Raw genomic sequence first — 27,602 nt, 5'->3', positions numbered from 1 at the left:
AATCCATGCAGAGAAGGACGACATTGGCTCAGAGAGTCACGAGCGACGGAACAAAGGGCTGAGCGTTTCCGGATTTCATTTAATTCCTCAGTCAAGTTGCCTTTCGTTGACAAGTTTTTAGAGGTTTCCATGGTTACGAATTTGGTTTTCTTTGGGGTGTAATTCTCTTTGGAGGAAAAGTCGACATAGCCATTTAAACGTGAGACAAGACGACAGATGACACGAGGCATATTAAAGCTTTCTTACCGGAGAGGCGGAAAATATTATTCATAACAACTACAACACCCGGTCTCGTTTATCAAGCGGCCAACGAAGGACTTGCATGGGTCGAAGACGCTAGAAGCCAGCGAAGGACGGACTTGACGGCTCGCTGCAGCTACCCGGTTCACGATTACATCTGCAGAACAGACCAGCTTTACCGCTTGCTGCTCATGTGTGCCTTGGAATACCCCGGACCCTTTTGCTGGTCGTGGTAGCTCAGCTCGACGGGTTTACTTCAGCGCTGATAAACGCCCTGGCGGCTGTAATAGAAATGTCAAGTTTGTATGTAGAGTGAGGGGAAGATAGAGCAATATGACCCAGTTTGTGGTAAATTGTTTAGAGCTGTTTAATGCTGATACATTTAGATAGTGGGTGAGGGGGTACGGATTATCAATATGAGTAGCAGCAGGGTAAGTAGCCGAAGGGGCAACTCGGGATCGACGGACTCGCAGCCAGCTGACAGCAGCCCGACTGACATGCCCGCCTTCTCTGCCAAAAGGCGCCAAAGCAAGCCGCTGATCGTCGACGACTATGGTGACGACGACGACTCTGTTTTGTACATACCAAGGAAAGTCTCGATCGTTGCAGCCACCAGCTATATCGCTGGAGGAATTATCGGGGCGGGAATATTCGTCAGCCCCAAGGGAGTACTGAGCGGGGCCGGCTCGGTCGGACTGTCCATTATATTATGGACGGCCTGTGGGATATTCAGCTACACAGGGGCAATCGCCTATGCAGAGTTAGGTAAGTCATACTTGCTTTCTTTGATGTATGTATAGGTGATTATATCGACTTTTTACGCCTATCATTGAGCGCAGATGGTAAGGCTAAGACCTGTAAGGTGGTTTGGTTCTGAATGAGGCAGCCCTGTGTTTACTGGCTCCAGCTTGTCCCACTAGAGAAAACTGGATGTGTAGCCAGATGTGGCTAGAGTCAGGTTACACCGTTATGAGCTTTCTACGACAATAAAGAGCTGCTGAAGTTTGACTAATATGAATGCTGATCGAAACATGATCAGCAAGCTCTGTCTGCCACAGGAATACATACACTGATGCATAAATATATGCAGTGCAGTATAATACCCTGTAATCCTGTATAAATACGGAGTACGGCAAAATTTAAAGAAGAAAAATATTTACTTGATTGGTGTGTTACGCCGTACTCAAAAGAAGGAAAACAACGTACAATTTTGACAAAGTGTATGCAATAAGCAGGAAGAACCAATCCGGCGGGCCACTTAGCGTCCAAATCGTTTACTTCATTAGGAACACAAACTTTTACACTACGTATAGTCTGTATAGCAATGTTTCATGTATAGCAGATGCGGTATGTATGTGTATGTTGATGTTTGGATTGCCACCACTCACTGAAGCCGCGCACATGTAGTAGATATATGGGTAAGGAGTTCTATTTATACCAGTTGACAGGTGCCTGTGTATGTTGAAGAGAGAGAAAACGCACTCTTTCGACTACTTTGAATCCCAGAACAGTTTAGAGAAGCTGGCATGAGTGGTCAGCACGCTTTACACATCCATCTCCCTTGGTCTGCTTCACCCAGAGGGGTTTCACTGGTGTGCAGTCAAGGTCAATATTACACTTTAAAGTCACATTTGTTATCTTCGCCTCGCATGGAAAGTTAAGTCAGACTTAAACCTTAATACCGGTCTTAGCCTTACATGAAATTAATGACACTTTAGTTAAAATTTAAGATAACACCGATCTTAACTCCTAAATCACTTTCGAACAGCTAGGCCTGCCGTGAATCCGTTGCCATAACGTCGTATCTCGGTTGCCATAATGTCGTAACTCTGTTGCCATAACGTCGTTACTATATCATAAATACATATACATGTAACAAAAAGCAACGCAACAGCGTGACACTGATATCCTAAGTTGACACACCTAAAAACTTAAACGACAGGTATTGACTGATCTATGTTTATCGTCGTGCAAACAACAAAATTAAAGTTGCACAATATAACCTAGCCAATTCGAAACAAGTAGACGGAGTAATTACAGTGATGGGTCAGGTACTTGATGTAAAGTTCGTTCAGTATATCACGGAATTTTAAGTTTGGCTTGCTTCCACGATCTTGGAGCATTGGTGGCAAGTAGCGCTCGACATCCGTTAGTTCGTTTAGGTCATTTTAAATGAAGTCAGTTGGAGATCATTTATCTTTAGAATGGTATTCACATGGAACTACTTTCAAGAACTCTGGTTTACATGGGTTGTGACCCGTAAAACTGACCACCCGGGTCGTATAAGTAAAATGCTCTCGAGAAAAGCGATAAGAAACAAGATTGGATTACTGTATTCTTCTGTTACGATCGATTTGTCTGACCAGAAATGTAGTATCTGTGTTGTACACTCAACTTTAAAGGCAAAGAAAACATTAATGTGAAGTATATGTCGGATGAAAATATGTTGAAATGAAATTTATTTTTTTAAGAATTTTTTCAACTCAGTAAAATGCATTTGAAACTTTGGACTCAACGATGGCCTTTAATATATGGCCATCTTGGGACCAGTGAAGTCATTTCAGGTTTTCGCCATTTAGCACACACAGACTGCTAGACTTCATCATACTACATACGTATACATGTATATCTATGGATGCATTCGCCGAACGAACCATTATACGAACTATTTCAAGTAAAAATATAATTGTGACGTCACTGAAACTTTCTGTGTTACTACAGACCCCCAATATACATATATGTATCGGACTATTTTCCTAGAAAACAGGGGTTGATGGTCTCTTATCTGAAATATACTTCATTTTTGTATTTTTTTGCCTCGAAGTTACTTTATTTTGCGATATGACATTAGTTGTATGAAAAGAGTGGGGTATAAAGAATATCTGGCCACATAATGCGGATGTTTCTCACGAAAGAAAACATAAGACGACATACGGTAACGGTGGTGAGAGAAGTATTCACTGGAGAGAAAACCACAGAACATCGGTTTACACTGTCAGGTGCTGGTCTGACATGGTAGAGAAAACCACAGAACCTCGGTTTATACTGTTGTACGCTGGTCTGACATGGTAGAGAAAACCACAGAACCTCGGTTTATACTGTTGTACGCTGGTCTGACATGGTAGAGAAAAACACAGAACCTCGATTTATACTGTTGAATGCTCGTCAGACATGGTAGAGAAAACCACAGAACCTCGGCTTATACTTTTGAATGCAGGTCTGACATTAGAGAGAAAACCACAGAACCTCGGTTTATACTGTTGAATACTGGTCTGAGATTGTAGAGAAAACCACAGAACCTCGGTTTATATTGTTGAATGCTGGTCTGTCATTGTAGAGAAAACCACAGAATCTCGGTCTATACTGTTGAATGCTGGTCTGACATGGTAGAAAAAAAACACAGAACCTGAGTTTATGCTGTAGAATGCTGGTCTGACATTGCAGAGAAAACTACAGAACCTCGGTTTACACTGTAAGATGCTGGTCTGACATTGTAGAAAAAACAATAAAACCTCATTTTTTAATGTAGAAAGCCGTACATTGTAGAGAAAACCGTAGAACGTCATCTTATATTGTAGAAAACTGTTCTAACATTATAGAGAAAAACATAAAACCTCATTTTGAAATTAGAAAGCTGTACATTGTAGAGAAAATCACACAACCTCGTTTTATATGGTAGAATGATGTACATTGAGGAGAAAACTATACAGCCTCATTTTATATCGCTCAAAGCTACCTCTAACTTTACAGAATATAAACTATCCAGTATAATCTTATAAGCATTAGAGTTTCTAAAGTTCGGTTCTAATCTAAAGAAATTAACCTGAGTCTGTTTTATAGTGATACATTAGTACTTATATATTATTAATGGAAAAGCAGCTTGGCGATTAAACGATGATTGATTTCCTCTATTAAATCATGTATAGGCCAACATACACATGTCATTACTGAAATTAGGATTGCTGTATTATTCTCCAATAGCTAAGACCGTAAGGCATTGATTAAGCTATTTAAACTGTGGACCGGAACTAAGTGGTAGGACTCACAGCTATACTTATGGAATTCGCCAACAACGACCTGCTAACCTGGTTTCCTGCTCCACAAAGGTCTGCCCCAAATAACAGGCATATCTCTTTGGCAACGTTTCTAGTGTCGGGGCAGTGTTATTAGACCGAACTGTGTGGTTGAGTCTAAACTATATGTACAGAGTCGCGTGTTCTCTATTTCTCATTTGTCTGTTTAGCTGCTGTTGTTTATATGGCTGCTGGCCTTAATCAAAACACTCCCTCTAATTGTTAACTGACTTTTCGAAGGTAAATGTTATTTTATATCAACAAAACTGTGTAGATTAGCGGAGCATTTTTCTGAAAATTGGAACTCATTAAAAAATTCTTTTGTCGAAAACAAAAGATTTTCTTGGCAATGCAGACGCCGCTGTATCTTTGCGGTCCACAGAATTTGCGTTAGACCTATCGATGGCAAGATTTCGGTGGAAAAGTCTTGTTCTCATAGTCCAAGAAGTGAACAATGATTGACGGAGCATATTATTTTTTAACCACAGGTAAACAACGAAAAAAAAATCTTTTATTGTGCAGGAATGCTTTTTGTTATATGCCGTAACGTCATTTATTAAACCGGTTTGTTTAAAGGCATTAATTTCTATGCACGCCCGCAGGCCGTGTCAGATGCTAGTGATGCACGCATTGAATATAAGCGCGTTAAGGCACGTTAAATGTATATGTCCCCCGGGAAGATTTCAGCACGGATGTGAGGAAAACAACGACACACTAATCAGCCTAAGGCGGTTATCTCGCCGAAGACGTAACTGTATTATATACACGTTCATAGAGGAGCCTTTTACATAATTCATTATACGCTGACATAAATCTTCAGAATATGTGATAGCTAATAGCTGTGTGGTATTTAGAACAGGAAACGAAAAGTAGCATGTTAAACGGGTAATGTTTTTTTTTTAGCTTGTAGTCATAGCTGATTTGTGAACTCAGATAAATCGGGAGCCATCAGCGAATTTCCAGGGTGTCAAGCAGGAAGCTCTACTGCTTCCACTAACGTACTCACGCGGCCTTGCTATTATAAAAGTGTAGGAAGTGTAGCTGTTTGCAGAATTAATTAAATGAACTTTCTAGAAGTTACACCTTTTGACGACTTGTGCCCAGGTGTAAAATCTTTGGCAGCATTAAGTCAGGATGTTTAACAGGTAGCTGACGAAGAGTGGTGATTTTCTCCGGCCAACGCCGTGGTGCAGTTTTGAGAATGGCGTTAAAGACGAACATAGTAAAACAAATGAATGCCATAAAAGACTTCGCCTATGCATTATTCAAAAACATAACCGTTTTTTTTCAAGAATGTCAACATTTTCCTACAAAATAGGAAGTACCACGGAAAAGAGCAACTGCACAAACCAGCAAAGTAATAAACCGAAATTTATCATCAAACACGCACAACATCTGACGCTTAAATACAGTTTTAGCCGTTAATAGCTATTTTTCTTCTATCTTTCAGGCCTAAGATTTCCGAAGTCTGGAGGTGCCTATATTTACCTACGTGAATCCATGGGAAACCTGATGGGGTTTTTGTACCTATGGATTGAGCTTATCGTCAGACGACCTCTAATGGGAGCCATTGGCTGTCTCACCTTTGCCAAATACGTCATACAGCCGGCCTTCGGGAACTGTTTGCGTATTCCATATGCATCTGAGAGACTGGTTGCAGCTGCAACATTCTGTAAGTTCCATTGTCGTAATTGTTATATAAACAGCGATCAAATTCGAGCTCATGGTAACAGCTTACCATGAGCTCGACGTTTTGAGCATTAGATTATTCAGTTCAATTCTATTTATTGAAATAATTCAAATATTATTTCAGTGACTAACAGTACACACAAAACAGTACAGGAATGTATGCGTATATTAAAACTTAGATAATATATAAATAAATGTATACACACCCTAACGTCAAACACTTCATAATGGTTCTTGTTTGACAGATGGAATCAGTTGGCCTGGATGTTCTGTCACTGGGTAAAGTTACATTCAGTCCTCCTGAATATGATATTTGGAGTCCGGCTGAATTTGTGTACGTTAGGTGACCACGTCTCAAATATGAAACAGTGTAACTATTCAGCAATTCCACTGGCACCACAAAATTAACGCCCAGACACTAAAATGGAAAACTGTCATCTTACTACAACTCGAAGAACTTATAAAGTTGTCATCCAAATCTAACGTCCATACATATACTTCCAGCTCATCCATGGAATATACAGTCCGAATTAATTCATTAATTCACAGATACTTCTGTCTGCGTATTTCGCGAAAATCTGTATGCATGTATCAGTGAGCCGACAAAACGACACACGCTGTTCTCATACAGATGAACTTAAGTAAACTGCACGAGACTGTCGGACAGAGACGCGCCCCTTTCTTAGCTTACCCATTAAGCCAACTAGGTCAACTTGCAATGATGAGTGTTATTATTTGAGGATTAATTAAGTTCTAAATAACTCTGTTATTTCATTCATTTTGATGCCTGATGCAAAACCATCAGTTTTTGATGAATCCAGGTCGATGCAAGAACAGGACTGACTTTCATTCACTCACTCACTGGCCAGACCAGCGAAAAATTATATATACCTGTGTACGAATATTGCAGTGTACTGTGGAATAGAGCGTACCAATCCATGCCCCGCCAAAAGGAGCAAAACAACCGACTGTACCATGTATTATCAGGAAATCCAGAAACTAATAGAAATGTGTCAGAAACGAATCCTGTAAACAAAAAGTGCTAATCCTCAGTAGTTACAGCACAGTGGAACTTGTGAAATACAATCGCAGGAGTTCTCTACACATTGCATTGTGAGTGTATAAGTCTGTTCGCTGTAGACAGACTGCTAGTGCACATTTATGATGTCTTACATAATCAGGTGCAGACGCACTCAGTTTTTGGCATCCTAACAGCTATATGATCCCTTACAGCTCAGCACGAAACCGCCTCCTAATGTGAAAACCAGCCCTCGGCCAGCCTGTTGATGGTTACTAAAGTTACCTTCTGAAAAACAAGTAATCTTCGTATGATTGTGTTTGCTGGACATGGTAAAGTATTGTGGATAAGTTTGACGTTTACATCAGATTATTTGTAGCTTGACTGTCGGAGGAAAGTGTCACGTCAACATGCCAAATTCAGGAAACAGTCAACACTTTTGTGAAACGAAATCTTGAAGCTGACAAAGAGCGCAGATTAGATTGTTTTTTTTTGAGGTGAATCCCATCAAATACGTGAGTAGCATTTCATTGTGGATATAAATGTAAAAGACTTACAGCATAGAGTGAAAAGCCAGAACAGTGACGACACTGGGTTTTCTTGCAAATGGTCACACGTAACCGGTGAAATACGGTCTTTTAGAAGGTTAGATGGGTTTATAATATCTGTTCATGTAAATGCTTGAATGTTAAGAAATTACACGCCCCCTATCACCATGACTTATACATAATTAGGTAAGATAACTGCATTAATATTACACGTAGTTACAATTTAATATATATCATTTTTCTGAAGGTATTCAGAGAAAATTAACACTCTTGGGTTTGAAAACACCAGTCTTTGTAGGACAATTCTTTTTAAAAAAATTGTAAAAAGCCTGTTACACCCATTATTTTAAAAGGGTTATACGTCCATTGCTATGAAACCTGACGTACAGCAGAGCATGTGTTTGTACCATCTTTTACATGTAGCAGCATAAAATGTGTTCATGGATGCACTCTCTTGAGTTTGAAAATACCAGTTTTCAACACATTTTATGTTGGACAGTTATTTTATTCATTATAATACAACAAAAAACACGTTAAAGCCATTGTTTTAAAAGGCTTAGGTCCATCTTTATAAAACCTAAGATACAACACTAAACGTACCAGTCATATTGTTTCTTAACCCACAGTGTATACACCACAGAATCTGTAAGGCAAGTCTTATATTCGACATAAAACATGTCAGGCATATTGTTTTCAGACGTTGTATGTAACACAAAACGTGTAGGTATATTGTTTTCATACTTTGTATGCAAAACAAAACTTGTTAGACATATTGTTTTAAAACTTTCTGGATAACCCGTAGGCTGCCAGGCTTATTACTCTAAACCTTTGCAAGCAAAACCGTGCGCGTCAGGCCTGTTGCTGATGTATCCTTTCCACAGAAGGTAGATTGACAAGTGTATCACGGCTGTTAGATCGGCACAACAGTATCGTTATAGGCTGTCAACTTTTACAGGTACTTCCATTTCCTATGATATGGAATTCTTGATTGTGTGGTATTTGATATATTTGTCATTGGTATTGCCACGGTGAAGTGATCTGCGCTTAAATCAATGTCTCTGGAGGAAACGATAAACCAATTACTAGTTTCTGTGTGACTTCGTATGCCCACTCGCGACATGACATGTCTGTCATAAACATGTTCGATTTTACCAGTTGAAGGGTGGATTATCAAACCAGCCATTGTCCATGTACCAATAAATCAAGTTTAATTGGTTATATACACGTTTCTAGTCGGATGAGCTGATTCGATGCCTACATCGCCCTCGTGTGCCTGGCACATATAGATACCTGGTCCCAACACTCAAGCACACAGTGCTATCTCAAGGAGTACTTTCTGTTGAGTGTATCATTTATTTATGATTGAACCTGGAATCTTTAGTGTGAAAGACGAGGAATCAATACAAAGGACGACATCCACTGTAAACAGACCAAAAAGATTGATGCTGCACCACAGATTCTGTTTTATTGATAAGGACAAAGTGTGAAAAGAAATGGCTGAAACTGTTGGAAGCCAGTAGACTATGTTCTATGAGACTGGGCTGATTCACTGTGGAGGCAACAGATGGGAAGGAAATTCCTGATGTTGGGCGATACTGATACAAACAAAAACAGCTCACTGAAGAGAACTTGAAGTGGTGTCGATACCAAATTATAGAGGTGTAATCTTTGCTTTATATCCAAAGACAAACGTCCGGGACATGTAACAAGAAAAGTGTGAAGAATTCATGTACGTAGCTTCAAATCTATGTGACAAACTCATCTAGTTGAGACAGAACACTGTCAGATTCCTGGAGTGATCATTGCTGGTAGTACGATGTAGGTTAATTATTATATCCATCCAGTGCAAGATGCCAAAATGGTAGTTATGGTAAATTGTTTAGGGCCCATAAACAAGAGTAGTAGGCTGTGTATGACCCATGAAACCTTGAAGAACATCTCAGTTCAAGAGAAGTTTAATGCGTACCATGGTAAACAAGGTGGAGGGTGGGGGAGGGGGTATTGGGGGGTGGGGGGGGGGGTGGGGGTGCGGAATATATAAGCGTAACGCCACCAAGCAATATATCATGTATATGTATAGTCATAATGTATTATACAACGAATATAAAACGTAAGATAATTCTGATGCTGAGAATTCTTGAATGTCTTTAGTTCGAAGAACTTTCCTTGTAGTGATCCCTTTTCAACAAATCTTTTTTTTTTTTGCGGTATATTGACACTGCTTCTAAATGTTATCGTTTAAGATCTCGTGCATCAGTGTAGAGCTATACATCTACTGGAGTATGAGAACTGTGCCACGCTTACCGTACAACGTAAGTGGCATCATGGGAACGTGGTAGAGGCTTGAGGTCCAGACTATAGATTAAGTACTTGCACATCGCCAGAAAACACACTTTATCACCTCGATGATCAAGGCTATGGGCTAGCCACCTGGCACCTGCCACAGACAGCGTTCATATAACAGTACACATACAGTGACATTCTGGTAAAATCGCTAATGCTCCTGTCTGGACAATGCCACCTCTACTTCAAACTGTAAACACTGTTGCCATAGCACCATGGAAAGCTAGCCTATATTATAGTGGAGGTATTGTCGGGCTGCTGTCAAGCGGAGATATTGCCCTTTAATATCCTTCTAACTTCATTGTGAAAAAATATATCTACATATATTTTGCAATGTGTTTATTAAAAACGCGACTTCAGCTATATCCCATATATGTTCTTAGGAATGAGATGTTCCACCCACGTGTGAAGTTTTGACTGATTTATTTCTATGGCATATCCTAAGAAAAGTGACCAAAAATTGCGAGTAATTTCTTATATATGTTCGCAGAAATTAGAATAACTAAATGCGTCCGCACGGTGTGTACTGATTTCGATGTTTTCCACGTTCCGAATGTGTTGACGGAAACAGGAAGGTGAACTGGTTCCTAACCGAGTCCAAAAGTACTGCTTAAGGGACTAGATTAAATTTTGGATTATGCCAGAACACAAAGTGCTGGCTCACAGCATTAAACTGTTCGATAATGACAAAGAAAAGTTGTATTGTTTGCCTTTCCCCAGCATTTCCCTATATATTACAACTGAACACAACTTAATTCGCACTGTAAATAAAGATATAATTTATATTCGACATTAAATCGCCTTAATGAAGCTTCAACAAATACAGTTCAATACGATTTGCTCTGAAACACTCAGCTATTCTGGGAGCGAGAAGCCTCAAAGTTGTCTAATAGATAATGGTGTGTTCGGAAAACTGGGTGATCTAATGGAGTCTAGTGTGGACTTTGTTAGCGGCTCAGTCTTGCTAGTCTTCGTTAAGTCCCTTCGGATCCCTGGCGTGCACTGATAATGTGATAGAAACATCCAGTATTGCAAATCAATATTTTATCCCCTCTTTTAGTTTTAGTGCATACAAACATTTTGCTAAAATTAATTAAGTATTTCTCCAATAGAAAAAGAGCAAGGATTCAGCGTTTAATTTTTCCTATCCACTGTACGATTTATACCGTGGTATTTTTTCTGTTATATTGTCTTTAAACAAAATGCAGCTTGGCTATGGTCTTCCTTATTTGCCTGAGGATGGTCGTGGCTCTCCCCTGGGGTACCGGGTTTCTTCCTACCACAATGTTGGCCGCCGTCGTATAAATGAAGTATTCTTGCGTTCAACATAAAACACCAATCAAATAAATAAATACATTGAAGTATTCGCAACAAATTCACAAACAATATGTGTTTAGGGCTGGGCTGATGTTGATTGACCTACACGTAGTTGCCTTCAGTTCAATCCGTTCCCTTTGGCTCAAAAGCTTTAGGTTGCGTGCAGTTTAAGTGGTATTCGGTAGGTGAATATTGCTTTTTTGACTAAACATTGAACTGCTTGGAGGCTGTCTTCTGTGAGGCCGGTTTTTGATGACATCTGCCCGTCTTTTGGGTACGTGTTTTTATCTCAAGGTATTTACTGTTTGTGGAACCGGCCAACTGTAAACACCCGTGAGCCAATCAGCGTAGTGGACGGTTCATCCGCCACAATGCTCTTACTTTTGCAATCCCCAATGAACCAATCAGGCACAAATTGCTCCGAAATTAAACGTAGCAGATGGCGTTTCCACGTCAACAAACTACTTTAAGTGCATCAATTCGTCGATTTCTTGAATCAAGAATAAAATAGTTTTTCAGGTTTAAAACTGACTTCACCGTTGCAAAAAATTCGAAATTCCATGTTGATTTTTTTCAGTTTGCATCGTTTATCTGCATTAATTATAGTTAAAACGTTCTAACTGACAAGTTGCGATGATCATTTCAAGCATGTGTAAGTAAGGCATTTGGATTCCTTTTGCCCTTCTAAATCGAGTACTGATACACATGGCAAAGGTTGTAATGCTAGGTCTGGACATGGCTAAATCTATTCTACACGTGGTAGTATACTGCATTACCACAATATGGGAACCACATGTTGCACACACAGCTGGAGCTACATAACACCACTCAGACAGAATACTTTTAGGTGTATTGGTTTGAACTTCTTTTTACTTACACGATGATCATCAGGTATATTGTACGCAATAATACTACCCAGGTTAAACCATTAAGTTTAGCACACCTCAAGCACCTCTGACTTAAAACCGCAGACGCACCTGTTGTAGCGGGATTCGAGATTGTGACCTCACAGATCCTGGGCCGATCTGCTATGCCCAAACCAACTCTCAATTTGAATAGGTCCTATTTTTGTATTTTTAAATGGGAAACGTTTGCTGCCTGAAATAATTCAGACCAAAGCTGTATAGTCTTTTGTTCACTGATTCAGACCAAAGCTGTATAGTGTGTTGTTCAGTGATTCAGACCAAAGCTGTATAGTCTGTTGTTCACTGATTCCTGTCTTTGAGGTGACGATTTGTGCACAAACGGCTAAAGTAATATTTCATGTAGTAAGTAGAGATCAAAGGTCAATCCAGCCGTTATGTGGGAGAAGCTACCCCAGTTGTAGACAATGCAGGTTGAGGGGCTACAGCGTCCACCTTTTGTGCACAAAGGTAAATATCGGGCATGTCTTAAACATTGGACACATCGGCAGTCTTAGTGCCTTCTGCTTGGCAGTAAACGTAAAGGGGATTGCTCACGTTCTTGTTGAGTATGTGTCAATATAATTTGATTGGATTGATTGTTTTGGGGTCTTCGGCATGCCCATTAGGGCAGTAATAAGTCTGCACCTTCTATAAGGAGAGACCGCTTTGGTAGCCTAATTTTAGAGCGTCCGCCTCGAAGTCGGGTGATCAGGGATCAAACCTGGGTCGGGTCATACCAAAGACTTCAAATACTACAAATGGTATTTGTAGTTGCCCCGCTTGGCGCTCAGCACTGAGATGTTAGAGCAAGTTAACAGAACCGGTTGGCCCGGTGTCAGTATAGTGTGACTGGATGGGGAGGGATGTCATGTCTGGTGTCTTTGGCATGATACTTCAGTGGCGGCAGCGTTTTAGCGGTATGGATTCGCCCTGTCACACGAAGACACAATATGTGTCCACAAACCTAATGACTCGTCGTCGTCATATGACTGAAAAATTGTTAAGTAGGCTCCTACGGCGTTAACCCCTAAGCATTCATTCATTCATTCATTCTAATGGGAGGCGATCGTCGTTATATAACTGAAACAATGGTGTAGGTTATTATAAATTGAGCAAAGGAAGAGAAAACAGACCCACACATTGTTGCTGAATGCCAGCTATTGTTGGTTATGAATGTGAATATATGTCAGGTGACGAGGCCCTTAACGCTCCTCCAATAGTCGGCGACGTAGTGCGAGGTTAGGTGGTCCAGTGGATGTTATGCTATCACGTGATGCTGACATAAACAGGCAACATCAGGAGATGGAAAAACTGTAGTAAATATGCACTGTAAGAATTGAGTGCAAATTTCACAGCCTGAAGCACTGTGTATTGTTACAATAAATCATGTTGTAAATATTTTACACCATTTTTCAGCGCAATTCTGCACCTAGGCCTATGTGGTGTAATTTTACTCTAATCGATGTGTATTTACAGCATTGTCTGTAACTGTAGCGGATTGGCATTTACAGTGCACTTTGCTGTAAATGTACACTGTTTTTTTTTTGGTAGATAGGAAGATTTTTTAAAATTTGCATTGGAGTATATGTTATATGTGCAAATATACTACTATTTTGGGTGTAAACATTAAACAACACATCTTGTAAATCTACAATGAAAAGAACTGGTCACAAAATTGCCAGCACTTTTCACTGTAAAATTACAGTGTGGTAATGAAAGGAATGGCCGTATAACTGCTAGAAGTTGCAATGATAAACTCAGTTTAACAGAATGTGACGGCTTTTGAAATAGTTAAACTTCCTCAGTACTAACACAAACGTATTATTCAATAATACCCGACAGTTTCATGTAGGCAAACCGTAATTACTGAAGAATTCACTTATATTTAGAACTCACCACCAAACATGATAATGGCCAGTTGATCACACTATTAAATGACATCCGTTTTCAAGCCAAACCCCTTTTCCGGTGATATAGCCGTCGATAATATCGCACATCCTTATTAATTCCGTAATTCAGCCGTGACTTCATCAGGATTACCAGCATTTAATGTTTTTTTCCTGCGGCCATTTTCTCTCCGTGTGAGATTCGTAATGAGCGTATAGCCGGATTCTGAACGGTACACGGTTTGCATTATTTAGACGATCGTGTAGCCCTGCATCCGGAGCCGGACGGAAACGGGAGTCCTCATGGATGAATAAGGTTAAAGCGCATTGGACACTCTCCCCCAGCAACCTATCACGTTGATTCCAGTGTTATCCTTTCTTGTAGAGACAATCCTTCCCTTGTTTTGGTATTACCTTTGCGCTCAAATGCTAGAGCACGAAAACCTATACAATACGATGTTGATAACTGATGGGTCAACCAAAGCAGATCATCTCCCCTGGGGCAAAATCTCCACTTATCTACATTGATTTTTAGTCTACGTCTCTTGATTTCCGTCTTAGTAATTAGTAGGGTGGCCTGGGAGAATAGCTTGATGGATACCATGCTCCCACTTGGGTTTATTTGACACTTAAATCAGTATACATTTTATACTACAAATGCATAGTATTTACTACATAGTTTCGCCTGTGTTACTGGGAAACAACCTGGAAAAAATAGAGCACGCCTCTTTTATGATTGATTTTTGTATAGCTGTAAGTTAAGTCAGGAAGATTTCAACACAATATTCAAGAACATATTAACAGTACCACCAGCGTCGGGAGACCCGGGATCATTCCCAGCTCGGGTCACACCAAGGCATTTCAAAACGGCACTTGTTGCTGCCTCGCTTGGCGCACAGCACCGAGAGGTTACAGCAAGAAAACAGAACTGGTTGGTCCTGTGTCAATATAATGTGACTGGATGGGTGTCTCCGGCATGGTACTTCAGTCGCAGCAGCACTTTGGCGACCTTGGCTCGCCGTGACACATGAAGACGTGAAACCCCAAGCATTCATACCTGCATACATTTGATATTATGATGTATTTCTCTGTTTTCATCCGGTTATGATCACCATCATTCAATTCAGGTTGTTTTTGTCTGTGTAAGACGTAACTTGCTTATCTGTATATCTGCCCTTTCCAGGTATTCTTACCTACCTCAATTGTCTGAAGGTCAAGTGGGGGTCAAATTTCCAGGTGGTTACAACTGCCTGCAAACTGACGGCCCTTGTCATCATTATTGTGGCCGGATTCATCAACATTGCTGAAGGTGAGTGCGTGCTGAATGCACCAGTAAGTCATATGCATAGGCGTACATCTACCACGAAGGATTTAGATGATTTATCTATTTATTTCATTGGCGTTTTCTCAATACTCAAGAATAATTTTCTTATACGACACGTCGTATTAAGATGGCCACAACTTTATATTCTTTCAACATGGTACTGATTATTTTGAATCTCTGTAATGTGACTGCTGTAATTATTTGAAAACAAAAACACCCTCTTGTAATTCTTGTGTAAAGTGCACCCACGCATATACACGAGCTGTTCCAACAATAAATGGTGGGTTAAGCGTGAAAACATGGGCACAAAATAGAGACAACTTTCAAAAATTCAGAATTCACAAATAACAACGTAGAAAACATACTTGTGGTAATGATTATTGATTTATTTGATTGGCGTTTGACGCCATGCTCAAGAATATTTCACTTATAAGACAGTGGTCAGCATTATGTTGAGATGAAACCGGGTAGAGCAAACGACCATCCGCAGATTGCTGTCAGACCTTCTTACGTATGGCTCGAGAGGAAGCCAGCATGAGCTGGACCTCAACTCACAGCGACCGCACTGGTGAGAGGCTCCTGTGTCATTGTGCAGCGCTAGCATGCTAACCACTAGCATCCATTGTGGTACTGAGTTATGAATTGTGATGATATATAGCCTTGCATCAGGAAATAAACGTAACAGCCCGCCGTATCCTGAGCGCCATGCCCTAAGTGGTGGACGGACAAGATCCCAGCCGACATTAGGCCCTCGATCAGTATTTAAGTGTATATGGAGAATGGAAAACAAGTTGTTTGCTTGTTTGAGAAAACTTGAAACATTCTCTTGACGTTTCAGATTTCAATACATGTTTGTAGTCAACAGATCAACCTCCATGTATTCTAACCGTTTTTGACGACATCGGAAAGAGATATATCTCTCAGTTACATAAATGCTCGACCTCGTCTTATCTGAAAAGTAAAGAAGTCTACAATTACACGTGTCCTATCCCGGAAATATAATTTACATGCTATAGCTTAACACCTCTAAAGGAAATGGTTGATTCCAAATACTTTTAGCAGTGATAGTTTTAAATTCAGAAACCAAAAGAAACAAAACTGGAATATTTCGATCTTTCCGAGTGTAGATCTTCAGAAACATGCAGCCAGTATTTATTCTTCCGGATTTCGGGCAATAAAACATAAATTTTAAACGTACGTGTACAACGCTAATGAGAGGAAAGCTGTTGAACCCGTGTGAAAGACTGGGATACATTTTGATGACAAATTTTTAGATGGAAAACACTATATGAATTTCCGTCAACAAATATTTGACATCATGTTTGTTAGTCCGTAGGGCTTTTGTCCGCCGGGTGTTTCGTCCTAAGTATATGTCAATGAAAAATAACACCTGTGTTATATATGAACTGGCTGATTTGGGTATTTTTGCTGTAAATCGTGGTGGATCATATTTACACAGTATCTCTTGTAAAAAGGCCTTCTTACACCATTTGATATCATTTTCATTTTCAGGAGATGTAGAAAACTTTACGAAACCCTTTGAGGGAACATCGAATAACATTGGGGATATTGCCCTTGGTGCCTATGCTGGACTGTATGCTTATAGCGGTTGGTGAGTTTTGTATCTCCAGTTAATAGAGTTTACGTATTACTTCCACGACTTTGTAAACCATGTGTTTTATGTAATATATATCAAACGTGGATGTTTGTGTAGTTGAACAAGGCCATTACTTGCGTCATGCCTTGAATGTTCTAATTTAATGATATAGAATGGTAACTCTTGACGCGTCTGCTATTTATTTATCTTAGTTGTTTATTTGTTTTAGTTTTAATATTTGTCCTTGCTTGCAAAGAATGTTGTACGTGGTATCATAAAGTCACAATAGCCCCTCAACAATCTTCCAATTTTTCGATTTTCACGAAAGAATACCAACATTGTTGTTTGCCTATATTCTAAACGTGTATCCACTAAATAAAAAAGCTTGTACAAATACATGTAAGACTGTATACGAGCAGATTTCTGTGACGATTTATACGTTTTAAAGTCGGGTGAGAATTAGGAAGTATTGGCGTTCAGAAATGCCATAATTTTTGATACTAACGCGATGGATATATGATAATTACAGTACAGTCTGTTAATGCGCGCGGCTTGTATCAGTCTTCATCCTTTGATGAAGTGGGACTGATACAGGCCTCAGACCAATATCAGAGCCGATATCAACATTACCAGGTAGTAATCTGTACAGGTTCCATGGTTTTGTTATTAAATAGTGCAACCTGGTTGTCCGTTCGTGTTAATTGTTATTTACGTACTATTCTTCTTACAGGGATTACCTGAATTTTGTGACGGAAGAACTGAAAGATCATCGAAGGTAAAGCTATAGTCTTTCTTTGAATACAGCTACATATTTCTCTGACTATAACTACAATTTCAGTACTCCATTGTTTCTGCTGTGCGATTAATAGGATTCTAACCGAAAGTTCAAACAAATTATTATACCATGTTAGTGTTCCGAACCTTTCTGCTTTCAGTAATCTAATACGTAACCACGTCTGGTTAACTGTTTAGACTAGGCTTTGCTGGCTGGCAATTGTTATCAGCTATTCTCCAACCTGGCCGGGTATGTTGTTGTACAGAGATGTTATCCAGAGACGGAGGTATGGCATCTGCTGATAGAAGCCACAGCACTGATCTGGAAGGCCGATAACAGATCCGGACCTGGTTCATCTTATCTCAGTTTCTTGCTGGTTTTAACGTCACATCTACCATACATACCCCTGGAATGACTGTTTAGATGAGCAGAGAAGCCACAAAACCACACAATCTGATCAGATCTGGTTTTCTATTGCAGAACTCTACCTGTGGCAATATTCTTGGGTTTAACCATTTCCACGGTGGTATATCTGCTGACAAACATCGCTTATCACGCTGTATTAACTCCACAAGAAATACTCCAGGTTGATGCCGTGGCCGTTGTAAGTTGTTTGAGGTTATACGGCCATGTCCACCCTTGTCCACTACCAATAAACCTTGTTATCAGTTACCAATTCTGTCTTAACGAAGTTGTTAGTTTTCAGCAAAATTCATGGTTATATCTGTATATCATAAACAGTGATGTATTTTTCATAAATGAAATTCAGTGATAATTGGTTGAATAATTTTGATATTTTAAAGGTGCATTATGACGAAGAACCCTCTTCCGGACTTTAGGGACAAGTGTACATTTTGAATCAGATATGGGATAAACTGTATACGCTGTCCAGCTGTTGCCTTTTCTCTCTTTGTCCTTCAATGTATCTACCTAGCAAGTGTGCCCCGCAACAAATTAAGCCCCGCCACCATCTCGTGTTAGAATATTTGGGGAATGAAGTAAGTGCATTTGGCTTTTTCATTAGTAATTTGTTTGTCAATACAGGCTTTTGCTGACCGGGAACTGGGCAGGATCTACTGGACCATTCCTGTTTTTGTGGCCATATCTGTCATCGGTGCTCAAAATGTCGGAGTGTTCACATCCAGCAGGTAAGCCTCGTGCAATGTTCAACAGCTGTGAGGCTGTTCCAAACAGAGAGGCAATCTGATACTTTGTCGAATGTTAAGAGCTCTCCATGAGCTCACTGGTGTCAGGCTGAACAGGTCAGTTCCAATCTAAGCAGAAATATAGTCTGTTTAGTAAACACACTCACGTGATCACAATCACTAATGGACTCTAATGCACAATGATATTTAATGATGATGAGGAACATGTGTTCGGTCTAAGATAAAGGCTCCTCTTGTATGTTCGAACACTTCTCTTTTGCAGGTTTCCACTTGAGCCTTTGTCAGAATGGGCCTGTGAATGCATGCCTAAATTATCTGTATCTTGTCTTAGTTAAATAGTTTTCCAACCTGCAGTCTGAGCTATTTTAAAGCATTGGTATGACAGAAGCAGTAAACGTTTACTGAGAGAAGTATCGTGTTTTCTTATACCGGTTTACTGTAAGCATATTACTCTTTACCATATTGTTTTAGTACAAAACGTAAGCTCGAATGATTGAACTATATTTGGACTCTCGTGATAATACAGTTTACATTTGTCAATTCCAGAGGAGATTTCTTTTTTCAGTTTTCAGCCTAAGCCTGTGAATTCGTTTCAGATCACCTGATAATGTTTGGTTTAAGCGAAAACGGTTTTATTTGTAGGACATTTTATGCTAGTGCCCGGGAAAAGGAGTTTCCACCATGTTTGGCTCTGCTCAACATCAAACGTTTAACTCCACAACCAGCTTTGATTTTCAACGTAAGTAAAAATTTCTTGAATTAAGTTTAACTGCAGGCTATGTTAATCATCGGACATTGTGCTTATGATGGCCAGTAATCATATTGTACTGCTACTCTGACCAGGGAGCATATTGGTCTATGATACTGGCCAGTGACATTGTACTGTTATACTATTCAATGGTCATTGCACTGATGAAAAAGTCAGTGGTAATTTCACCGCTGCTCTATTAGCCAGTAGTACTTTAGTACTTAGTTGTTTCCATTCTTCTACCCTCCTCCAGGTATCATCTGCCTACTTCTCATTTTATTGTGTCAAACGTATACAGTTTTCTTGTGAAATAAGTGCTGAGAAATGATAGTAACTCAAATACACTGTATAGAGCTGTTGATGTGAACTACACAATGTTAGATGGCACATACCTTTCTGCTGAGAAGAAGCTCGTGGTCAAAAGCCTCCATCACTCCCATCTGTTTACGGGTCACTGTGCATCATTCCCGTGATTAAAGGCAACTTAATTATTGGTTTGATGCCAAACTGTACAGCGTCTATAATCGGTCTTAAGCCCCTGGCGGTATACCTCTAGATTTCCGCAATATTTGATCGCCGTGAAGTATAAATTGGGCGAATCCGGTCAGCCACATGCCAGTGTTGCGGTAAGCCTGCTTGCTTGAGGATAAGGATGCCTTTCTGAGAATAGAATAGCTATATATATATACACACCCACACACACAGATATATATATATATATATATATATATATATATATATATATATATATATATCACATTTGAGCCCATTGGCATTCCTTTTATGTGGACTCGTACCCAGCTAGAACATATATTGACATGCAACTACCTCCCCTACTTCACGTTATGTGTATGTACCTTGTTATTTTAAAACGTATAAATAGAGTCCAAGTCCAGCTCATGCTGGCTGCCTCTCCGGCCGTACATGGGAAGGTTTGCCAGCAACCTGCTGATGGTCGTTTATTGCTCCCACCATTATTCTGGCTGCCGTCGTTCAAGCATAATATGCTTGAGTACGGCTTAATACACCAAATAAATAAATAAATAAATATATAAAACGTATAAATACTTCTTTAAAATATAGACATATTAATACTCGTGTAGACTGACAGTTTGTGACAAGCCATGTTCTCTGCGATGATGAGTTATTTTCGCAAAACACTCGTACAATAAACGCTCGAATATGTCACGACCTTTACGGCCTTGATTGCCGCTGAAGTCTTGGCAAGTAGTGATTATGGTCACAGTGAATGTATTTATATATCAACATTAGCTTCCTTGCTCTAAATATAGTTTGTCATCGCCACAGTATACTGTCACACAAGGCTAGAATACGCTTTGTAGCATTAAAAATGTTTTATTTCTACAGTTTCTTTTATCTTCCAGTGCATGCTGACTCTTCCAATGTTCTTCGTCAGTGACTTGCAGTCTCTCATACAGTACTACGGCTTCATCCGCTGGGGGAGCCTGGGTTTGCCGGTGCTGGGTTTGATCTGGTTGAGGTGGAAGGAGAGGAGAATGGGGCCGATGAATGACACAACGGACACTGTGCGGGTAAGGCTCTAAGGCCTGTCAGCATGTTTGTCCCTTCACTACCCACCAGACGGAGCTAGTGTTCCAAATTGCATTTTAGTGTTAAGCACTAGCGCCCTCAGTAGAAAGGGCAAACAAACCAAGTGGCTTTGCGCGTTATTTGATTTGGTTGTTGGGTTAATCATAGGGACGAGCTAAAACTATTAACTATGTCTGTCAAGGGAGATAAGTGTACCTTCCAGAGGGCGCTTGTGCCAGAAGTGTTTGCCATGCGGTGACAGATGGCGTTTGCTTAACTGTTCAATTACATAGCTGTCAATCTGGTCTCAACATTCAAAAACACTTACCTGCGCATTGACAACTGAAAATGTTATTGTCCTAACTGTTCTGGCCTGCGGCTGGCGTGTCATTGATTCTGCTTTTCCAAAAGAGTCATTATCCCGATGTATGCAGACAGCACCGGATCAAGGGTAATCAGTCCACAGAATGAATGATTAGGGCTTAACGCCGCCTTGGCAGTAGTTCAGCAATGGTATGGCGATCAGCCGGGCCATTGAGAAAGGTCAGTAGTATGTGACCAGTGATCTAGACACTACATATCAATGCATTTTAAGGCACTGTTTAACTGAATATCGATCTTTACGGGTGAATGGAAAAAGCGGAAGACGATTTATATGGTTTATTGGGTTAGAGTGATCTCTATTTAACACACGACTCTCTCCACATTAAAGTTGCTAATGTAGTACCAGTTTGTTGCGCGTTGGATCCTGTTTTGAGTTAACGCACATTGCCATTAGGTTTTTGTGTCATGATTTCCCTCAGTGTATTTTTGTGACATGTAAAGTTCCAATACTTAGTATTTACAGACATCAGGAGTGCAGTTAACCAGTTAACCCATGCATTTGAATCAAGGCCCGATTTCACCAAACATCTTAAGTTCAGTAAAATGTTTTAGTCGGTAGTTTTTTGCGGTAGTCCAACATGGAGTGCTTTTCAAAATGTAAGTCAAACACTGCCTAAGGATAGTATTAAGAAACCGGGTCCAGATGTTTTATTTAAACACATTAAATGAGGTTGTAGAACTGACATCTAGTTGTATTTCATGTCTTCTTAGAGATTTCCACTATTTTGTATCAAAAGTAGGGTATAAAACAGAAGGGGTAGTAAACTGAATCCCAGCAATATTTTCTCGTCACAATACTGAAGTCTTGTTTGCATCTTTTTTTAGTATCCGGTCTTCTTCTCCATCTTCTTTGTGGTAACCTGTGTTTTGGTGTTGGGTGTGTCATTTTATGCACAGCCCATCGCAAACTTAATAGGCCTTGGAGTCTGTCTACTCGGTATTCCTTTATATTTCTTCGCCATGAACGTCTCAAAAAGGAGGGGCAAAGTGAAACGATGGAGTGGTACGTATTGTTTTGTCCTTGGAAATTAGCCGATTCTTGGAACTAGTCTTGATGTGATTAAATTTATGTATTTATTTAATTGGTGTCTTTCGCCGTACTCAACAATATTTCACTTACACAATGGCAGCCAGCATTGTGGTGGAATTTATTTATTTATTGGATTGATGTTTTACGCCGTAGTCAAGAATGTTCCACTTATACGACGGCGGAGGGAGGAAACCGGGCATTATAGTGGGAGGAGATCGGGCAGAGCTCGGAGGAAACCCGCAGGTTCCCGACACACCTAATCTGGTTAAATCAAATCTGCATCGTAAAACAAAACCTTTCAGCTAGCATTAAGATATTATTGGATTCTGGATAGCAGAGAAATAGTTTATGTGTAATGTTGTATATTATATAGTGGTGTGTAGGAACCGTACAAAGTAAGAAGGGAACACGGTATTTATCTTAAGGACATGTTTGCTAATCCTAATGTATTTAAAAAATACAAAAATAACCTTGAGGCACATCGCAATAATTTGGTTATTTACCTAGATTTTGTTTCTGATTTGATTATCGTGAAATGCCATGCGCAAGAATGTTTGACTTCTAGGCAACGGCAGATTGTGGAGTGGAGAAAACCTGGCATATCGCCGACCTTTAGCATGTTATTAACGGACCTTTCCAAGCCTGAATTCCACGCATGCTCGTTTAATGCAGGTGGTCTTCAACAAACAAGATCCATCCACCGCGTATGGTCACCCAGTGCGTGGGAACCCAAAAGTTCCGATTGAAAGGCAGGAATAAGCGTGACACCACGTGTGCCAGCGATTTAACGTCAATCACATTGCCACAGTGCACTAACCCTCACGGTGTGCTGGAAAAAATTGCAGAGTATGAAATGAATTAAGATCAGAAATGTTTGCAGTGTGTGCTGCATTACATCCTTAACAAGGGACAGTCTCAACGCCAAAAACATATTACATGTAGAATGTAGGCAGAATTAAGGCAACGATGGTACTACAGTCTACCTTTGTACATATTTGAACTGAAACATGCTGGTGACCTGGTAGACTCATTCACCTAATGTCCCATAAGATCGATCCTCGGCGAGTCCAGGTCTCGTATTTATCATGCAACTTAAGACTAAAGTCATAAATTGCTAGTCCGTAAAAAGCCAAACTCAAACGGGAAAGAACTGAAATTGTGAGTAATATACATTGTTCTGCTATGGAGAAAGTAAAAATTTTAAAATTTGTACGCTGATTCTTTGTTGTAGGACAAAGTTTTAACCACTATTTGAGTTCCTCCCTGTTCTGAGTTTGTCTTTTTAAGGAATAGCACTTTATGACTTTAGTCTTAAGTTGCTTGACTAATACGGGGCTGGTCTCGCTGGTTTGGCTGCGACATTAAGCCATTCTCTACACCAAACATGTAGCTGTATCTGTTGAGGACTATGGACAGACAAAAAGGTTCAAATGTGCGGCTGGCAATGCGTGTTGAAAGTGTTCTGTTCTGAAAGTCTTTATCCATTGAGCTAATGCAGCATGAAAAAATTAAACTCAAGGCAGAGAAAATTAAATGTAAGAGGAGAAAAAGAGGACTTTTTTTTAACTCACCACAATTTAATTTCCGTTTTATACTTAATTCCGTGTTGCATACAAAACCTCGTAACAAGTGCAAAGGAAAATTAATTTCCGCTTTTCTTGTTTTTTCTGTTTTAGATATGCTTACCTTATTTTGCCAAAAGTTGCTCAACTGTGCTTTTTGTGAGGAGGTGAACTTTGACGATTTGTCCGACGGTTTCGACATCTATGGAGTGTACGATGCCTATAACTGACCATCAGCATGTGTTAACCGGTTATATTCCCAGTCACGTTCATTTCAACAGTTCCACATGGTAGTAGAGTTTCGAGTGAATTTTAAGCGTGAAAACTGGATGAGAGTGTGAATTACTTATGGGTGGTCGATATTATTGATATTATCCTGAAAAGAATTGAACGTGGCCTTACAGGGGATCGCTCAGACGGATCTGTCAGCTCGCGTGGTACAGCTCTCCGATTTCACGCTACCCGGGATGGATTCAGCGTACGGCGGTTCGCAGTGTTCAATCACGGAGGCCTGTCTGTACGGTTGTGTAGAGCTGATTTGAGGAAATGAACCTCATCACTGTGTATTAGTTTCCCATCCCGTTTTCTCCGTGGAGATGAATGCTTATCGGAACTGTACGCCAAAGTGTGAAAGGGAATTTCCAAGCCAGAGACTCATTTAGCGAATGCTTTTTAGGGTAAATGGTTGTCATGTAAATGCCTTTAGCAACGCACCAAAGCTGTGGTTTGGTAAAGTGTTCCCTTTTGTACAAAGATACGGAATTTCCAAGGCAGCTCATCCTAGTGCCAACACAGTTATAATGACATACAGTAGGCTCCTTTATTGGAATCCTTGGCTTGTTGCATGTTCCTTTATTGGAATCCTTGGTTTGTTGATGGCTTCACTTTTTGAATCCTGGGCTTGTTGGAGGTCCCTTTACTGGAATCTATTGGAATCTTGGCTTCTGGTAGGTTCCACTGTTGGAATCCTCGGCATGTTGTAGGTTCTTCAATTAAAAAGCCTTGGCTTATTGCAGGTTCCTCCATTTAAACTCTCGGCTTGTTATAGGTTCCTCTGATGGAAATCTCGGCTTGTTGGAGGCTCCTCTATTTGAACCCTCGGCTTGTTGTAGGTTCCCCTATTAGAACCGACTGTTTATTGTAGGTTGAGGGTTTAAGCTGGAGACTAAATTCTCACTCCAAGGTTCCATAATGTATGGTAAAGTCTTAAATATCAAACAGTAATTTTTCCCCACGTTTGTATACGTTTCACAGTTTAACAGAGGTTAACATATATTTTCATACTTGAATGCTTGGTAACTTGGGGATAATGGGGTTTTCGATAACCGGGGTAAATCGGGATAATGAATCGTGGTGCATCCATCAAGCTGACACTTTGTTGCACCCTGTCTTCTGGTTCTTCTAAACAGTCCCTCTAATCGTAACTGTTTCTTAATCGGTTAACTATCATTTGTTGTACATCTCTTCCGTCACATTCCACTTGTAATTACTTTGTAAGTATCTTAAAGGAAAAGACATTTGAATTCCAAGGTGGGCTTTATAGACCATACCATCAGAGGTTAGGAACTCGTGTATAGGACTTCACAGGAAGTTTTCCAACTCTAATCACAACATTGAATGTTGGAATAATTCTTTTTACCCACGAGTAAAATATTACTGATAAAACATTTCCAAAAATTCCTTCCTTCTGGTAAACATCAGGAAAAACTGGCGATGTGACGTCAGAATTCCTAGATACCACCAATTTGGCTAATTATACCCACCTTACTATGAAAATATTTCAATACTTTTCAACACTCTTAAAAATCTGAAAAGTTAAATAAAGTATTTTTACGCATAGTTTTCAATTGTCTGTATGATAAACCTTACTTCCCATTATAGCTTTCTTTTACTTTAAACAAAGTTGTTTGTCCAGTTTTATAAACGCGCATGATTCCTGTCTTTAGTTGTCGACCAACGACAATGGTGATTTATGAATTAAAATCATTTAATTGTCATTATCATTTACCTGTTGTGGTTGTTAAACCACTTAAACAAGAGTTACGCCAAGTATTAACTTTAATTCAATCGTGCTTAAATTCCATTTGCCTTCGTTTGGAATGCTGTCAGAATGGTATTAATATATAAGTGTCTCTTAATTCTACTACTTTAGACCACGGACTGTGACATCTGTATTGTTAGTCATGCTGTACCTATTTGCCAAGTAAATATGTTTGTATATGTATATACAGATTTTAGTTACTGGCGCCACTGATTTTTTCAAACGAAACTAAAGATCTAACTATATTGTTGTCTTGAATGTCACTTAAACCAACACCAAATTGTTATTAGTTATTGGTTCGGGGGCAATATGCACTAAGAGGCAATGTTAACCCCACTTGTTATGGGTTTTCTATAAATCGACATGTGATAAAGTTTTTGAAGTTTTATCTGTTTTTCTATTGAAAGATCTTCTGGTTCACATCTTGGAATCTTTCTGTTTTTGTTTTGTATCAATATAGTGTGCTCAATCCATCCTGTCTCACTGCAAATGTTGTACGTCACTTTTCCATTTACGGAGTACCTCATCGGTGAACGAATCTACATATTGTATATAACGCCGCGTAAGTTCGTATCTCGCTTCTGTCGCGTTTCAGAAAGGCGACCTGCAGTCTTTTGCTATGATACTTTAAGATGTGCAGAAAACTGACTTTCCGAAACTCGTGGAGACGGGGTGTATTGTGGTCAGTACGAATCAGATATTTTCTGAAATGTAAGACATATACATACGTCGAAATACATTGTAATTACGACAATACGAACCAAATAAAGCAATTTTGTATTCAGCATAGCAGTACGTTAATGAAAATTGTCGACTTCCTCCCTGTAATAAATATAATTATGTTCTATAGTTTACTGCTGTTTTACATCGGTGAGCTCTCACCGTGAGAGTTACATGTGCCTGTTAGCACAGCTGGTATCACCAGATGCCGATTTCTCCAGTTATACACGTTTGACTGTATAATGAGCCAATGAGTAATACGTACTTATCATGTGGGATGTAGATTAACTTGTCAGGTGAAGATTAGAATTTTTATACAATAAAGGATATTTTAGAAAATTGTCTTCAGTTGACAACTTTTTTCTATGATCCTAAAATGATCCAGTCCACTAGGCCCCAGAATCACAAAGACTTCTTAGACTTAAGTCAGAAGTAGTCTTAATTTGTGGTATAATCCCTGAACTTATTTTTGATCTCAAGAACTTATTTTCAATTTTATCATATAAGCTTATGACAGCTCTAAATATTAAAAATATAAATTCCTAAACTAAATAACAATTTTAGAGCTGTAAACTGTTTCGAATTTAAACTAAGTCTGAGTTAGGTCTAAAACAGTTTCGTGAACCTGAGTCTCAAAGTATACCGTTGACAGTAAATGATTAGACTCACTATTGACAACCCTCCC

At 39.6% G+C, this 27,602-nt stretch overlaps 1 protein-coding gene across 1 annotated transcript; it reads left to right on the top strand.

Annotated features, from left to right (window-relative positions):
* The first annotated feature begins 18 nt into the window (after nt 1-18).
* On the top strand, nt 19-27,256 carry LOC135474928 (Y+L amino acid transporter 2-like). The gene is made up of 11 exons (XM_064754620.1): nt 19-1,005; nt 5,764-5,985; nt 15,203-15,328; nt 16,856-16,955; nt 17,671-17,715; nt 18,196-18,319; nt 18,760-18,863; nt 19,524-19,620; nt 21,015-21,182; nt 22,390-22,567; nt 24,271-27,256. Exons 1-11 carry the CDS (start codon nt 657-659, stop codon nt 24,384-24,386), a joined length of 1,629 nt encoding a protein of 542 aa, XP_064610690.1. The 5' UTR covers nt 19-656; the 3' UTR covers nt 24,387-27,256.
* The last annotated feature ends 346 nt before the right edge of the window (nt 27,257-27,602 follow it).

This window comes from Liolophura sinensis, chromosome 9, assembly GCF_032854445.1.
Source record: "Liolophura sinensis isolate JHLJ2023 chromosome 9, CUHK_Ljap_v2, whole genome shotgun sequence".
NCBI lineage: Eukaryota > Metazoa > Mollusca > Polyplacophora > Chitonida > Chitonidae > Liolophura > Liolophura sinensis.
The sequence above is the reverse complement of the archived record's forward strand: the minus strand, read 5'-3'. Positions and strand labels throughout refer to the sequence as shown.

Bases quoted from the DNA above. Each gene is read 5' to 3' on its own strand.
- LOC135474928 (XM_064754620.1), top strand. From the start codon at position 657: ATGAGTAGCAGCAGGGTAAGTAGCCGAAGGGGCAACTCGGGATCGACG. The intron at 15,329-16,855 runs GTGAGTGCGTGC...TTTCATTTTCAG, and splicing joins ATTCATCAACATTGCTGAAG to GAGATGTAGAAAACTTTACG. The intron at 19,621-21,014 runs GTAAGTAAAAAT...TTTATCTTCCAG, and splicing joins AACCAGCTTTGATTTTCAAC to TGCATGCTGACTCTTCCAAT.